The sequence below is a fragment of the Grampus griseus genome, assembly GCF_964374135.1.
Source record: "Grampus griseus genome assembly, chromosome: 19".
NCBI lineage: Eukaryota > Metazoa > Chordata > Mammalia > Artiodactyla > Delphinidae > Grampus > Grampus griseus.
The window spans coordinates 4230711-4248773 of NC_139013.1; the positions used below are offsets into that span (position 1 = coordinate 4230711).

Here is an 18063-nt window from a genome sequence, read left to right on the forward strand (position 1 = left end):
ACCTGCGGCCTCCAGCCCCACCCCGGCCGCACTACACCCGAGGACCACGAAAGTCCGGAGGTGAGACTGGGCCGGGAAAGAGAGAAGCCAGGGCAGAGAGCAGAAGAGGATGCTTGGCATTTCCGGCGGCAGCTGGAACCTACTCTCCTGCCCAGAGCCCCTGCAGCGAGGCGGAAGGCTGAGGGATGGCTCGCGGAGGTGGGCGCGCTCCGCCGCTCTGCCCAAGGAGCAGAGGAACCTGGGAGGCGGTACTAGGCCGGGAGGGGAGTGGCCTAAGGAAAAGGGGCGGGTCATCTAGAAGGAGGTGTCATCTGGAAGTGGAAGGGACCAATGAAGTGGAGCGGTCAGGAAAGAGGGAGGGGTTATGGTGACGGGGCGGGGCCACTGGGAAGAGGGCGGGGCTAACGCGTGCGCAGCGTCCTACGGGTGGGACGAGGAGTCCCGAGGGCTTGAGGGGCAGCTGCGTTGTGGGGAGACCCATGAGGAGTAGGAAGAAGAGGAGGAGGAGGAAGAGGAGGAAGGGGGGCCCTCCGGGGGCGGGGCCTCAGCAGGGCGAGGTGGAGATGTGCAGGTGGTCCGGGTACTTGATGGCTGGAGGGTAGTTCTGCGTCATCTGGATGGATACGTCGCTAGAGATGTCGGAGGGACTGCGGCCGCGGCGCCACGCCTCGGGCTGCAGAAACTGGCCCGAGTAGTCGGAGCAGTCGCTGAGACGCGGGCGGTAGAAGGCCGGGTGCGGACGGTACATCTCCTCCTCCGCGTAGCGCTTGGTGAACAGGTACACGGACATCACGCCAGCTCCCTGTGGCAAGGCAGGGTCAGAGTCGCAGAGGCTGGCCCCGGGCTCCCTCTGACCCCAAAACTCAAGACCCCCAGTCCCTCCTCTCCCAGGACCCAAGATTCCAGGCCTCCAGCTTCCTCCTTTCCCAGAACCCAGGAAGTAGAGCCCCAGTCACCTCCTCCCCAGGATCCCAGGAGTTGGAGCTCCCAGACCCTCCTCCTCCAGGACCCAGGGGTTAGGACCTCAGCCACCACCTCCTTTTAATTCAGAGTCTACACCCACAGCCTCCTCTTCCTCCTGGACCCAGGAATCATGCCCTCCCCCCCAACCCCCCCCATTCAAAACTCTAGAGTCTGGGCCCCACAGACATCACCTCTTTGAGTAGGAAGGAGGAAGCTGCGAAGGCAAAAGACCACCCGTAGCGATAGTGGAAATACTGCTCAGAGCTGCTGGGCCTGTTCATGACCTCGTCGTTGATGCTGGAAATGTAAAGAACCAAGCCCACCACCAAGGAGAGGCCTGTGGGGAGCAGAGGGGTGCCCTTGGCCCATTAGCAGTGGGCCCCTTTCCCCAGCCCCAGGCCCCCTGCATCTCACCGCCATCCTCTCCCCTCTCCTCCCTGCTCTCCCCTGGACTAAATTCCATCCGTTGAAGTTCCTTGTGTGCTGGGCCTCGGCTGGGTGCAGGGAGCCCAGAGATAAATCAACAGCCTCCTCCTCCCTCCCACCCCCACCCCTAATCTGCCATCCAGGAGCTCACAATGCAATTGGGGCAGGCAAACATGAACACTGATCAACAGTCACATCCATGGTGACATGTACTGTAAAGAAAACAGTAGCACAGAGCTCTGTGGGTCCAGAAGAGGCACCAAGCCCACCTGGGGCAAGGGTGGGGGGAGCCAAGGAAAGCTTCCTGGAAGCATGACTTTGTCGAAGTCCTAAAGGATGAGGCCCAGGGAAGAATTAGGGTTTACCATTATACCACTCCAGGCAGGGCGGAGGGGACAGCATGGGCAAAGAGTTGGAGGGGGAACAATGAACTGATCCCTCCACGTAGCTAAAACATGAACCACAGCCACAAGAAATGAGGCCAGAGAAGGGGGCAGGGGCATTGCCATGATGAGGCTCGAATGCCAGGCTGAGGAGCTTGGCATCAATGCCAAGGGCACTAGGGAGCCATGGATGGTCTGAAGCAGAGGAAGGACAAGGCCAGATCGAAGTGTTAGAAGATCCTTGTGGGGCTGATTGGTTCTGGGAAGAGATTGGAAGGGAGAAACTGGATATTGTGATATTCCAAGGGAAGGAGGATGAAGCTGAGCTGAAGCTGTATAGATCATAATAGCAACAACAACAACATCAGTAACAATAATAATAATAGCAACTGCTTATATAGGTCTTGCTCTAAGCTACGCACCATTCTCAGTGTTATATATGCATTAACTCATTCAAACCTCACAACACTTTCAAATTGGTACCATTTTTATCTCCATTTACAGCGGAGGAAATAGAGGCACATGGAGAAGGTGGAGAGGAGAGGTCTGATTTGAAAAATTTTAAGAGGCAACTATCACTTCTTCAAGCTGAACTTTCTTTTAAGCAGTAGCCATGCAGAGCGATAGCCATACGTAGGGTGGCTTAAAGAGGCTATAAAAATCCCTCCCCCCAAATTAATCCAAGTAATCCTCATCAGCATCTTCCCCTAGAATCCTACAAATAAACATTCCTGTGCCCGTCGCACCCAGAATAAATCTAAATTCCTTCCACTGCCTACAAACGAGGTTAGCAAACACAATGACCGCCCAGGGCTAAATCCAGCCCACCTCCTGTTTTTGTATGGCCTACTAGCTAAGAATGGCTTTTATATAATTAAATGGTTGAAAAAATCAAAAGAAGACTATGTTGTGGCACGTAAAAAGTATATGAATTTCATTTGGCAGTTCCTCAAAGTGTTAAAGATAGAATTACCATATGACCCAGCGATTCCACTCCTAGGTATTTACCCAAGAGAACTGGAAACATATGCTCACACAAAAACTTGCGCACAAATGTTTGCAGCGGCATTATTCATAATAGCCAAAAAGTGGAAACAACCCAAACGTCTATCAACTGAATGGACGAACAGAATGTGGTATAGCCATATAAAGGAATATTATTCAGCCAAAGAAAGGAATGAAGTACGTATTTATACTACCACACGGATGAACCTAGAAACTGTGCTAAGGGAGAGAAGCTAGATGCGTAAGAGCACATATTGTATGGTTCCATTTATATGAAATGTCCAAAACAGGCAAGTCCATAGAGATAGAAGGTGGATTAGTGGTTGCCAGGGGGTGGGGTGGAGGGGGGATCATGATTAGCTATTAAAGGGAGTGAGGTTCCTTTTTGGGGTGATGAAAATGTGGTAAAATTAGGTCATGCAGATGGTTGCACAACCTTGTGAATAGACTACAACTGCTGAATATATGAACTTTATGTTATGTGAATTATAATGTCTCCATTTAAAAAGCATATGAATTTATAATTTCAGGGTCCATAAGTAAACTTTTGTTGGGACACAGCCACGCCCATTTGTTTACATTTAGCCTATGGCTGTACCGGCAAAACTGAGTAGCTGCGGCAGAGGCTGTACGGCCAGTAAAGCTGAAAATATTTGTTATCCGGCATTTTACAGAAACATGTACCTGACCCCTGGACTGCAATGCCTACAGGGTCACCTGCCAAACTCATCTCTAGCCATTTCTCCTTGCACCTGCTACTTAGGTCCCACTCTTGCTTGAACACAAGCTCATTTCTGCCTCAGGGCCTTTGCTCTCCCTGTTCCCTTGAACTGGAATGCTCTTCCCCCAGATTTCCACATGTCTCTCTCTGTCACTTCATTTATTATTATTATTATTTTGGCCGCATGGCATGTGAGGTCTTAGTTCCCCGACTAGGGATAGAACTTGCTCCCCCTGCAGTGGAAGCACGGCATCCTAACCCCCGGTATCTGTCACTTCATTTAGATCTCTTATTCCTTGTCACCTCTTTAGAAAGGACTTCTATGCTCTCCTTGTTTTAAAAAATTGCCCCTTCACTCAGAATTAGAGAAATGCAGGTGAAAACGATGAGGACATACCATTTCTCATCCATCAGATCGTCAAAAAAAGCTTCACAACATACTCTTTGTGAGGCAGGGAAATGGAAGCTCTTATATATTGCTGGTGGGGATGCAAAATGAATGGTGCAACCTCTATGGAGGGGAGTTTGGCCATGTCTAACAATACCACACATATATTTATCCTTTAACCCAGCAATCCCACTTCTAGAAATTGACCCTGAAGATACCTGTCCAACAATATGAAAGCACATATGTACAAGTTAATTCACTGCAGCATTATTCATAATTGCAAAACATTAAAAATGACCTAGATGCCCTTACATAGAAGATTAATGGAATAAACTATAAAACGTCACATAACAGAGTACTGTGCCACTATGAAAGGGCGATGAGGAAGATCTCTAGGAACAGATATGCAGTTCAGTGATAGTTCCAGACCATATCACTAATTATTTAAAAAGACTATACAGAATGCTAGCTTTTAAGCCCCAAAAAGGTACATAAAATACATATATGCGTCTGCTTATTTTTACAAAAAGAGACATAGGAGGGGAAACAAACATGAAGTTGATTACTTTAGGTAGGTGAGAATAGGAAGGAAGAGATGGGAAGGAAGTGGCACTCCTCTGAGTATATATTTTTGCATAATTTTGACCTTTGGAACTATGCTAATATTTTATATATTCAAAAGATAAAATCAACAAGGATCTGGGGCTTCCCTGGTGGTGCAGTGGTTGAGAATCTGCCTGCCAATGCAGGGGACACGGGTTCGAGCCCTGGTCCGGGAAGATCCCACATGCCACAGAGCAACTAAGCCCGTGCGCCACAAACACTGAGCCCGCGTGCCTAGAGCCCGTGCTCCGCAACAGGAGAAGCCACCACAATGAGAAGCCTGTGCATCGCAACAAAGAGTAGCCCCCACTTGCTGCAACTAGAGAAAGCCTACGCGCAGCAACGAAGACCCAACGCAGCCAAGAATAAAATAAATAAATCTATTAAAAAAAAAACCAGGATGGGGAAAACAACAAATTGAATACAAACAAAAATAAATGAAGCTAATTTATATCAGATGAATAATACAACCACAGGAGGGGGGAAAGTAGTAATCCAAGTAACTTTTGGACAAAGTACTTTGAATATATATCTCAGTTTAAAGACAGAAAGGTCTGTGAAGAAATCTTGAACTGTATTTAATAAATTTTTATTGGGAGTGGTGTAGGGGTAGCAGTACTTAAGTTATTCTGTGTGGATAGTAGGGTTGAGCAAATGTGCAAATATACTGATGTTTGGGGGAGGTGGAGATCTCATTCCGAAAGAAGGAAGAGACAAATCACAATGGAGTAAGTCAAGAAAGACCCTTGTGGTGTCAGTATAAACTCCTGTTTTACAAATATATGTAATTTCCCAGCTCGTATCCTGAAACATCCTAGGAGCAGTGACACCCCAGCAGCAATGAGCACACCTAGCACCCAGATTTTGGTCTCTACTATCACCCCCACTACATCAGGAGCTAGGAAGAAACAGCTCATTTGAAGCCTGAGGCAGGGGCAGTAGAGGTGTACTGGTACCACAAAATAAGGAAGTACTCAAAAACAAAATGGAGACATGTCAAAAGAGGACACAGGAACTCATCTGAAGGAGGTTCCTGATAGCCCAACTGGGGACAATCTGAACATCAAAATGAATACTAAAAGTAATGACATACAATACACTGAATTTTTAAAAAATGTGAATCCATACTGATATATTCTTTAAGGAAATAAATAATAAAAGAAAAGAGAAAATTTGGGAATTCCTTGGCAGTCCAGTGGTTAAGACTCCACACTTTCACTGCTGAGGGGCCAGGTTCAATCCCTGGTCTGGGAGCTAGAATCCCACAAGCCACGTGGCCAAAAAAAAAAAAAAACAAATTCTTCTTTTCGGTGACATCCGTGTAGATAGAACAACAGAGTTAAGAAAACACCATTTTGCAACCCTTGTAGTAATATTAGGATTTAGGCAAGCATCGTCGACAGTGGACATTAAATCACTGTATGACAGAATCTCCCCATGGAATATCTATTAATTATGAAGATTTTTGAAAACTTCCTTTATCATAAAGGAACCTGACAGATACCATCTGAACCAAGAAACCAAAGCTAACATCACCAATAATGGGGCAAACGGACACCCCGACCTCCTGATGTGATCGTGACGCTACTTCGTTTATGTAGTGTCCCTACTGGTAATTTGTAACACGGATCCACTCCTGTGGGAACTGTGGGGTGTTCTACAAAACACTGGCTGCATTCTTCAAAAAAACATCAACAAGAAAGATTTTTTTTTAAAGGTACAGGAACTATATAAAAGATGAAAGGAGGCGAAAGAGATACAGCAAGGAAAAACAGAACTGGATCCTGAATCAGGGGAAAAACTGACTATAAAAGGCAGTGTGGAGACAACTGGTGAGATTTGAATGAACTGCGTATCAGCTGTAATACTGTATAAGTGTTAAACTTCCTGAATTTGATGATTGTACTGTGGTTAGGAAAGAAAATGCACTTGTGCTTAGGACATAATTGCTGACGTATTTAAGAGTGAAGTGTTTGCAATTTATGTTCAGGTGGTTATATAATAATATAATATAATATAATATAAGTTACATAATATATACATATATAGATATATACACATAAGATACAAAGAAACAGAAATACAAATGTGGAAAATGTTATAAATTGGTCCCAGTGAAGAATATATGAGAGTTCCTTGTATAACTCTTGCAACTTTTCTGTATGTTTAAAATTTTTCCAAAGCAACACATTTTGAATAAAATGGACATCCCCAAACAGGATTTTTCCCCCAAGGTGCCAAAATGTTACCCTGCAAATGACTTATTCGTTGTAAAGAGAAAAATGTACCTTTTCAGTGGAGAGCTCTAATGATCACCCCCTTTTCCAAGGGTTCAAACTTTGTTCCACTCCGGTAGGAACAACGTGATGTTATTTGCTACCTGAAGGGATGGGCTGTAAAGAACGTGGTACCACCTCTAAATCTTGCCAAACATATTTAACCAGAATCTAATCAAGTCTCTACCCTGGACATAACTTCCAGGCTACAGAAAATACAAAGAAAGAGGAACAAATCAAAGGATGCCACAAGGAAACAAATAAATGTGGGATGTGGGGTGTTCTACAAGACACCCTGTCCTGCAGATTTCAAAATGACAATGGTATGAGCCAAGCTGTAATACTAAGCAAGTGTCTGATCTTAACATCTCGAATAGCGACACAACCAGATAGTATTAGGTCTCCTGATGCAATACAGTAGGACATAATAGCACCACCTATCTATGAAGTACTTTATCACCACCACCCACCCCCCAAAAAATCAAACCTGGATCTGATCTACAGTTTTACAGGAAAACACAGGATGGAGGAGCATATTAAATCACAAAAACACAATTAGAAAGATCTAGAGTGTGGGAATTCTATGAGACAAATGACTAGATTTCTTCAACAAATAAATGGCAAGGAAAAAAATAGAAGGAGAAGGACTGTTATAGATTAAAAGAGGCTTCAGAGATCTATCAACTAAATGCACAAGTGGAATTTGGATCCTGGTCTGCAAGAAACTAATGGTAAAAAAAAGAAGGCATTTATGAGACAAGTGGGGAAGTTGAACACTAACTAGATATTAATTTATATTAAGCAGCTATTCTTACTTGTTTGGGCATGCCAGTGGCACTGTGGCTAGTTAAATAACAAAGTACTGATTTCTCAGAGATATACTGAAATATTTGTGGATAAAACGATTTAATGTTTGAGACCAACTTTAAAATCATGTAGTGAAGTACAGAAGGGAGGTATGGCAGTATGACTAAAAAAAGATTCACCATATGTTGATAATTGTTGAAACTGAGTGAAGGGTACATGGCAAATTATACTATCCTTTGTATATTTTTATAATGAAATATATTTTAAAAGTCAGTGTTGTAAAAAAATATAGTATGGAAACTATTCTAGACTAAAAGAGAATTAACTAAATGCTACGCGTAAACAGACTGAATCCTGGTTCTGGGGGAAAAGCTATAAAAGGCATTCTTAGAACAACTGGGACAGTTTGAAAATGGAATGAATTATATTATGGAATTATTGTAAAATTTCTAGATTTGATAATGGTGTTGTAGTTATGTAGAAAATGTCATTACTCTTAAGAGATGCATATTAAAATGGTTAGAGATGAACGATCACGATGCCTGCAACTTACTTTCAAACGGTAAAGCCAGAAACAAACAAAAACCAAACTGTGTGTAAAGAGAGAGACGGAATATAGCAAAACTTCAGCAAAATGCAAGTATCTATGTGGATCTAGGTGGAAGAAGTACCAGTGTTCACTGCACTATTCTACAGATTTCAGAGTTTTCTTTAAAAATTTGGAGTGATTGAGGTAAGATTAAATAATGACGTTCCCATCCATCTCCTTCCCCTTAACTGTTTTATTTATCTTTGTTGCACTTGTCACTACCTAACATTATATTTTCTATCTATTTGTAGTTTTTAGTCATGAATCTCCTCCACTTCCTCTAGGATGCTTGAAACTCGTCTACCTTGTTTCCTACTGCATTCCTAGCACCTGGTGCAAGATCCAGCCGATAATAAATACTGGTTGAATGGATGAATATACTTGCCATGCACCTGGAACTTCGAGCTCGTTAGCTGCTTTTCCCTTTTAAATCCACTCTAAATCCCCATTCCTCTGTCTCCTTTAAGCATTAGCTTTTGCTGAACTTCCATAGCACTTTCAACTTCTGGTATTCCATAATTTTGATGTTCAAGAAGAGGGGGCCCATGAAGTGTTACATGGTGAAGGCATCTGCTATAGGTCTTGAAAGATGAGCAGGTTTATAGGAAAAGAATACCTAGGGAATTCCCTAGCGGTCCAATGGTTAGGAGTAGGTGCTTTCACTGCCAGGGACCCGGGCTCAATCCCTAGTCCGGGAATTAAGAGCCCACAAGCCATGAGGCATGGCCAAAAATAAATAAAATAAAATAAAATAAAATAAAGTAAAGTAAAATAAAGGCAATGCGTGACTCTAAACGGGATCCTTAAAAAAAAAAAAAAAAAAAAAAGGAAAGAAACAATACTTAAAGATCCTTTAAAAAAAAAAAAAAGAAAGAAACAATACCTTGATTCCCAGTCCCCCATCCAAGGATGGTCCATCATCAAGTAATGTCTATGTTACTTCCTGAATCTCTCAAAATCTAAACCCCTTTTTGCATCCCCAAGTCCTCCGACCCAGCTAAGGCTTATTCCCTATGCCTGTTCCACTGCCTACAAATCTTTATCTCCCTGTTTTAGATACTGGTTCTTTCTAAAGCCCATACCTGCTAACCACTCCTGCCTCACCTCAAGTCCCATGTTTCACATTTCAGTTGTAAATAACAAACATTCTCCATACAGAGAGTCAGGAGCAGGGGTGATGAGAAGGAGACAAATATTTCCAAAGAGAAGAAAAATAAGAAAAAAAAAGAAACAGAGAAAGAGCTTTTTGTTGTTGTTTTTCACCCTTGTTTTTAGTAATTGAAAGTTGTCTAAAAACAACGTCAAAAGGTAAGTTATTCTTGTCATTCTTTCTCCTTCCTGGTCATTTTACAGTGGCTCTGCTTCTCTAAAAAATAACGTTCTTTTCCCTTTTTTCCCCTTCTCCCTTTTTCTCTCTCCCTTCCCCCTTCCCTGCTCTGTAATCCAACTCTCTCCCTCCCCCCTCCGCTACATCTGCTTCAGAATACTTAGAGCACAGTAGGCAAGAATCACCTACATTCCAAGCTCAACAGGCACAAGCTGCTTTAGAACAAAGAGTTTCAGGACCACGGAGAGCTACACAGCTGGCTACTTGTCTTAGCTGCTTTCTAGGGTCTTAACACATGCTGTGAATTCCATCTCTGTACAAGGCACTTTTCTCTCTTCACGTGAAAAACTTCCCCTCGCCCTTTCTGCATCGTCAACTTAGATGTCACCTGCTCCTGAAGTTGTGGTCGTTCCCACCCTTCCCACCACCTTATTGTGTCAGCTTAATGCATCTTCGCTTTTCCCAGAATGCCCTGAGCTGTCTTTACCATGCACCCCTTCTACATTCATTGTGGACTTTGTGCCAGCAACTCATCTAGGCTCTGAAGATACAAGCAAGAGCATGTTCCTGCCTTTTGGAGTTTACATTCCAGTAGAAGGAGACAGAAAATGAAGATGACAATAGCAATAAGTGCTATGAAACAAATATAAAATAGGGAATGTGATGGATAGTATAGTGGGGGCAAAGCAACATGGGGTACCACTGTCAGAGAAAGAAACTCTGAAGAGGGAAAGTTGGAGTCTTTGAGAATTAGGGGGAAGAGACTTCCAAACATGGAAGTGAGGCTGAGATGATCATTTTTGAGGAATAGACTGAGGCCAGTGCAGCTGAAGTTACAAGCAATGGAGAGAGTGTTAGTGAGTTAGGTAATAAGGCCAGAGGTCTGAACAGTGGCCAAATCATGGAAGACCTTGTAAGCCAGCATGAGGAATTGGGATGTATTCTAAGTGCAATGGAAATCCATTAAAGGGATTTAAGCGTTGTGTGACAAGCACTGACGCACATGTAGCTGGGAGCTGTTTTGTGGCTGACTGCCTGCAGACTGTCATGCATTCCAATATACATTAGGTGCAGACAAATACTGTTTGATTCCACTTATACGAGGTACCTAGAATAGTCAAATTCATAGAATCAGAAAGTACATTGGTTGATGCCAGGGACCAGGCGGGGGTTGGGGAGGGGGAATGGAGAGTTAGTGTTTAATGGGGACAGAGTTTCAGTTTAGGAAGGTGAAAATTCTGGGAGATGGATGATGGTGAGGGCTGCACAACAATGTGAATGTACTTAGTGCCACTGAACTGCACAGTTTAATATGGTTAAAATAGTATGTTTTATATTATGTGACTTTCACCACATTAAAAAAAAAAAAAGATTCAGTATGTCACCAGCACCCAGCACAGGGCGTGGCATGTAAGATGTCTCTGTAAATGTTTGATGAGTGAATGAATGAATGAGCAGATGCATAGAGCATGATTGAGGATCAGGGGTTAATATGAGCCATGCATGGGAAGCATGCCTCTTATGACCTGGAAAAAGAAAATCAATGTCACTCCAGCCTCCTCCCCTTCTCTCACCAACCATATCCAGTCAGTCATCTGGTTCTATTGATTCTTCTGTCAATATCCCTCTCTCTCAAAGCCATCCAGTCACCTTTATCCTTCCACACCCCCTCCCAGCTCAAACCTTATCTGCTATTGCCCGGACCAATGCATAAGCCTCCTCCTCTGTTTGCCCAGTTCCAGTCTCTTTCCTTCTAGTGCATTCCAAACACAAGTCCCTGAGGGATCTTTAACGTCCCGGTGTGACCCTATCCCTTTCCTGCCCCAGCCCTCTCACCACTTTCTCCAAAATTGAATGCCAACTTCACCATTTCCCCGACCTCGGGCAACTCTCGTCTCTTTCTAAGTCTCAGTTTCCTCATGGGGAGCATGAGGTGGTTGGACTAGATCATTCCATTCCAAGATCTAAGATATTGTTGGTACTATTTCCATTCTTTCCCCTGTCTTTTGGGCCCCATCACGGAGCATGCAGGATCTTGCTTCCCAGACCAGGGATCGAACCCGTGCCCCCTGCAGTGGAACTGCAGAGTCTTAACCACTGACCACCAGGGAAGTCCCCCTTTCCTCTCTTTTAATCTCCTTTGTCTTTAGGATTTTTAACTGTGGTAGGGCAGCAGAGCGCCAGGGTGAAAGTCTGGTTTGGAATCCTTCTTCCACTATGGAGCAACTTCTGAGTGCTTCAGTTTCCTCAAGTGGAAAATGGGAATAATGATAGCATCTGCCTTATGAGGGGAAGAAAAAGAAATAACTTAATTTGCACAAAGCACTTAGAACTTCCCCAAACCATGGCCCTCAATAAAGTGTTTATTATCACGGTTGTTGTTGCTACTACAGCTATTTATGAATGTATGTGTGTATGTATTTATTTTAAATTACCACGTGTTGAATACTTACTGCTATAGACCAGGCACTGGGTTGGCCCTTCACGTCCGTGATCTAGAGCAGGGGTCAGAAAACTACTATCTGTCCTGCTGACTGTCTTTGTATGGTTTGCGAGCTAAGTGTGGTTTTTACATTTTTTTAATGGTGGGGAAAAAAAAACAAAAGAAGAAGAATATTTCATAACCCATGAAAATTACACTGAATTCAAATTTCAGGGTCCATACATAGGATGATTGGAACATAGCCAGGCCCATTGCTTCCCCTCTGGTTGCTCACAAAGCCTGAAATATTTACTATTTTGCCCTAAGCAAAAAGTTTGCTGACCCCTGAACAAGACTGGTCCTCTCAACAGCTCCAGAAAGGAAGGCTGTAACTCACACACCGAGTAAGTGGTAGGATTTTAACCCAGGTCTTTCTAGGTTCACAGGAGCAGGTGCCTTCAGCCACTACCCCCTACAACCTGTAAAGCACACAACTGGATACTTTGGGTGGGGTGCATAGGTCATAGTCTATGAAATGAAGTTCAGGAAGCGGGGTTCAATCCCCGCCCATTACTCTATTATTACATCAGAGGCCTGACTTGCAGCCCTGAAGGCACCATTGATCCTCAGCTTGACCTTGGGAAGTCAGGTCCTGATGCAAATCAGGTCCACGAGCATGGCTTTTGGGAAGAGAATATCCTCGGTTCTAATGCCAGCGCTGCCATTTACCAGCTATGTCACCTCTTTTGTTTCAACTTCTGTGAACCACGAACAATGGGATTTTCCTTCTTCTAATGTTTCAGGTGGGTTGAATAAATGTTCCCATGCTCCTTACCCTTGCCCCACTTTCTGTCTCTCTAGGCCACTATTTTTCCATCTGACACTCTGGGATGGAGATATTCTACGTGTCTTATTTTAGCTCTGTGTCTGGCTCTACATGCTGTGATTCAAATTTGCACAGAGGTTGCACCCTGGTTTCCCTGGGAAAAGGTCTCATCAGGTTAGGTTGGAAACACGGGGGAGGTTTAGCCTGGAGAAAGCTGGGTGAGGAAAAGGGAGGAGACTGGGGGAGAGGATATTTGAAGATCTATCTTCAACTATTTGCAGAGCCAAGTCAAAAGAGGCAGCCGAATGCGGTCCCAAAGGGACAGAACGGAAACGAGACCAACAGCGGGGTTTGTTCATAACGTATCAACTGAATTAAAAGGGCACGAATGGGGTTTAATTAAATCACGTTGAGTTAATTCGAATTGAACTGAAGAAATGAGTCAGAATAGATTGGGGTTAGTTGGGCCAGACTGATGGAGTTAAGTGTGTCAGAGCCGAGGTGATCTGGGCTGACCTGAGCTGAGTTGGACCACATTGGACTGGACTGAGCTGACATTTGGAGGAGGGTAGCACTTCGGAAACAGCTCTACTCTGGAGCTCAGGACACTTGGGTCCCTGGGGAGCCAGCACTATGTTGGTATCTTAGGCAACTCCCTGCACAACTGCAGGCCTCGGTATCCCCATTTTATCAAATGAGTGCTAATAATAACTCCCGGGCAGAGATGTTATGAGAAGGTTATGAGATCACTCATGCAAAAGAACCCTGAATCTCAAAAGAAACAAGAACTATAAACAAACGTTGAACTCTAGCTAATGACACGCATGGTGAAGAATTTAGGGCAAAGTGTACTGATGCCTGCAACTTACTTGGAAATGCATTTTAAAATGATAATAAGATAGACTGATGGATGGGTAGAGAGACAGATGGACAGACACAGGATAGAGCAAATCTGTGGTATGGTAATTGTCGACTGTAAGTGGTGGGCACAGGGTTCTTGCAACTTTTCTGGTTGAAAAATGTTCAAGTAAAATGATGCACAGAACATAAAGAGCCTTGTAATCTGTTAATTGCTCAAATATCAGGAGTGGTTAAAAATACAGCCTCTGGAGGCGAAATGCGTGAGTTTGAATCCCATCTCTGCCTCTCACTGGTTGTATGGCCCTGAGCAAATGACTTCATTTCTCTGAGTGTTTGTTTCCATATCTGTAAAATGGGGCTATTAATAGCATTTACCTCACAGGGTTGTTGTGAGTATCAGAACAGAGCCTGGCACCTAATTAGCACCCAACAGGCATTCGCTGTGATTTGGCGGCTAGCTCCATTTCACAGAGGAGGGAACTGGGGCTCAGAGAGGTTCTGCAACTCCTCCAGGATTACACAGCAAGGAAGTGGCTTTCCTATTGGAAGAGGAACCCCAGGTTCCTGGAACCTAAAATAGTCCCACGGCCTTTAAGTCTTTTCCTTGGGCTTACCCGATAGGATGAAGAAGATGCCAGAAACGAAGGCCAGAATGGTCCTCTGTGGGCGGATGTGGCCGATGTTGCTGATGACGAAGGCGGTGAACACGAGGAAGAGACTGACCATGGGGAAGGGGGTGGCTGTGCGCACTGTCTCTGGGGGAGGGGTAAGAAGAAAGACAGGGGTGAGGGGGGACTCTCCAGGAGGACACCTCCCCATTCTCCTGACCCCTCCACTTCCACCCCCCACCTCCCAGCCCTGACCCCGCTCTTTTATGTGGTTCCTCCCCTTTCTGAAACTTCCACTGCTGGCCCCACCCCTTCACACAGGCCACACCTCCTTTGGTTTGACCCCACCCCTTGCCTATTGACTCCACCCACTTCCCAGGCCCCACCCCTTCAACCTGGCCCCTCCTCCTTACCCAACCACTCTGCCTGCTGTCAAGCCTCCACTCCTTCCCTCCCACCCCACCCCTTCTCTGGTCCTAGCCTTTCTCCCAGGACCCGCCCTGCCACCCTGCACCCTTGTTGCCTGACCCTCCCCACCCCCTGCCTCCCCTCACTCAGAATATTCTCCGTGTTTTCCGTCACCAAGTTGATCTCCGGTTCAAGGAAATATTCTGAGGCCACGCAGCGACCCTTTTCCCGGCCTGAGGGGAAGATAAGAAGGCAGGGCTGGATGAGAGGCTCCTGAGCTTTGGAGAGGCAGTCAGGGGCAGGACGCACAGTAGAGAGACCCCAGGATGGGAATGTGAGGTTTAATCCAAGGATCATGGTCTGTACTACTCTTAGGGGGTCGCAGAAGGGGGTGGGCAGGAGTCCGAGAGCTCCTATTGCAAGCTGCCTTAGAGTCCCTTGGATGGAGGACAGGGCTGGAAGACTGAGTCCTAAGTGAGGAGGGGCTATGGGCCAGGACTCCTGGATTCCTAAAGAGGTAAGGTCTGGGGGTTGAGGTGGGACAGGATTCCTAGAAGGAGTGGTCTCTGGGGTAGCTGGGAGGCACAGTTTTTTTTTTATTATTATTATTCCCATTCAGCTCTGGAACTGTCCAGGAGACAAGTTCTGAACTTAGACTGCTGCTTCTAAGGGGCCAGGGGCTCCAGGAGGTTACGGGGATTGGGGACCTGGAGATTGTGTGAGCATTAAGGTTCTTAGATCCAGGGAATAAAGGGCTAGAAATTGAATCTCCAGGTAGAAATTTGACTCTCCAGGAGAGAAACAGGACTGATTTCTGGATTTCTGGCACCCATGGGATGGCACTATGGATAAAGACTCTCGGATCCCAAGCAAGGCAGTGACAGTTGACTGGTGGGCAGGTGAGGTCTGTACCTGCGAAGAAGCAGACGCGCCATAGGCCGGCATGCAGCGCCATCTTGACCTCCGTGGTCTGGTTCTGTGGCAACACCGTTCCCTCTTCCATGTACAGCCAGTAGTCCGTGCTGACCGCAATGCCCACAAGCAGCAGGCCACACGCACCAAACACGCTGCTCAGCAGGGTCAGGGCGCGGCTACTGCAGTGACTCATCCTCAGCGGCGGGGGGCGCCCTGCGGGGCCTGAGGGACGGGAAGCTGCAGTGGAGGGCCCTGATGGGACCACTAGAGTCCCCAGACCCCATGCAGCCACGTGGGACATCGGACTCAGGCCAGAAACAACAATCCCCAAACTGAACCCTCTAAAATCTGACCTCTGTGTCCTGACCTACAATTCCATCCCTGGATTTGAACCAGTAACTTGTCTAGAAACCCTAACCTAGGCCACCAATCCTGACTCCAGGCCCAGACCTAACACCCTGACCCCTTTCTTTTGGACTCTGTCTCTGAATAGCAACTAGAAATCCCCCAAGTGGGTCGCTAGCCAAGGACCCTAACCCCATACCCTGGCCTTGACCTCAGACCTCCCATCTAAGTTTAAACCCTTAACATCCAATTCTAATACCAAGACCTTGACCTTTTAACTCTGACATGGTGTCTTGACCTCAATTTGGTATCCCAGTCTGAGATCATGGACCACGACCCAGATCCAAGATTCCAGAACCTTAATTCCCCCCTCCCCCCATCCCAAATCCCCGCAGGCCCCTGAACCTGGAATGCTAGAACTCCACCCCATGTTGCTGGATCCCAGAATATTGGGGCCCAGAGACCTGGAGCCAGGATTTTGGCTAGAGACTCCAGAACGTCAAAACCATGATCTGGGAGTCCCCCATCTCAGCACCCTAATCAGAGCACTCCAGTCAAACAAGTGACCCTCCTTCAAACTAGGGATCAGTGCTCTGAGCTCTAAAACCCGAATCAGGAAGCCCAGGATCCCCATTCTCCCCATCCCCATTACAAGATCCCCAGATTCCCTACCAGAGGTTCTGGACTCCAACTTCCCATACTAGGATTTCCAAATACAGACCCTCTTCAACATGCAACCTGGAACCCAGATCTCCCTAACACTGGACCCTCAAAAAAGAAATCCTCAGTTCAAGGCTGTGGCCTCCAAAATTCCAGTCAGAAGTCTGGAGACTCCAACTAGGGAGCTCTTAATCCCTTACCCACCACACTCACCCTTTATCAAGAACATTTCCCTAAACCACACAGTCTCATGATTTGGGAGGCTCAAATTGCAATCCCCATCCTATCTCAGCCAGAGACCTCAACCTACATGAATACCACAATCTCCATCACCGTTTTAACTATGAAGGTTAAGACCCCGAATCAACAGCCCCCCAACAATGCAGCCAAGACTTGAGACCCCACTCTCCTGAACCAGAATTCTTGTAGCCTTGAAACTTGACACCACCCCAATAAGAACCCTGGAGTTTGAGACAATCTTCATCCCGCCTGCCCCCCCCATTGCAGCATCTAGTGCCCCCAGCCCACCCGCCACGCCCCCAGCCTCCTGGAGGATTCAGGAATCCGAGGCTGGCAGGGCTCCGACCAGCTTTTCCTCCCATCCCCCGTCCCATGGCTCCAGGGCTTGACTGCTAGCTGTCTGCTCCTCTTCCAGTCCACTCACCTCGGAAACCAGCATCAAAAACCCTGTCACCCTGACTGTCTTAGTCCCAGGTAGGTGACCTCAGCTCCCCCCATTGGCTTCTCAGACTCCCAGCTGGGACCTTGCCAACGTCACCCTTCTCACTTCCCCTCTGGAGGTCCCCTCCTTCCTTGCTTGATTCCTCCTCACTCGAAATGGCCCGCCCAGATCTCCTCATTCTCCTCCAGCCTCCAGCCCTTCCTCCTTTGGGACCCCCCCTCCCCCCCAGGCCCGGAGCCTCCTTCTTATCTTCTTTATTCCAGCCTTTCCTGGATATAGGCTTCTGGATCCCCGGGGTCCCATTCTCCAAGCCCCAAGTCCAAACTCCACTTCCCTTCGATACCTTGGGAGACGTGCTCCCTCTTTCTGGGGACCCCTTCTCAGACTCCAGCCTGCCTTTACTGGGCCCAGGCCCTCCCCGCTCAGCCAGGACCGCCTCCCTCAAGGACCTGGCCTGCACCCTCCCCGGTGCCCACGGTCTCCAAGACTCGGACATTAAGAGTATAGTTGCCCCACTCTGGGACCCTCGGACCCCGTCCTCCCAGATTCCTTAGGCCCAAATGTCCCTCCATCCCCCATTGCCCCCGAACTCGGGCGTCCGACCGCCAGAATCTCAGCCCCCGGAGCCACTCAGGCCCCTTTTAGCCCCAAGCCCCGTCCCCCAGCCACCTCCAGAGGAACCCCCCGCGCCCACCTCCTTCCAGGACCCTCCCCTCGCGCTCACCTCGCTCAGGGTTGGGCGGACGCTCCGGGCCGCGGGCCCCGCAGCCGCATGACCGGCCCCGCGGCTTCCCCCGGCCGCCGCCGCCGCCGCCGCCGCCACCGGGGTCGCCGGTGCCCGCGCCCCC

The 18063-nt window shown here is 46.8% G+C and overlaps 1 protein-coding gene across 1 annotated transcript; it reads right to left on the bottom strand.

Moving 5' to 3' along the window:
- Window positions 1–544: 544 nt before the first annotated feature.
- Window positions 545–15721, bottom strand: CACNG7 (calcium voltage-gated channel auxiliary subunit gamma 7; the record flags this gene model as incomplete). The annotated part of the gene is made up of 5 exons (XM_082677281.1): window positions 545–802; window positions 1155–1300; window positions 14212–14352; window positions 14760–14846; window positions 15526–15721. 5 exons carry the CDS (start codon window positions 15719–15721, stop codon window positions 545–547), a joined length of 828 nt encoding a protein of 275 aa, XP_082533407.1.
- Window positions 15722–18063: the final 2342 nt, after the last annotated feature.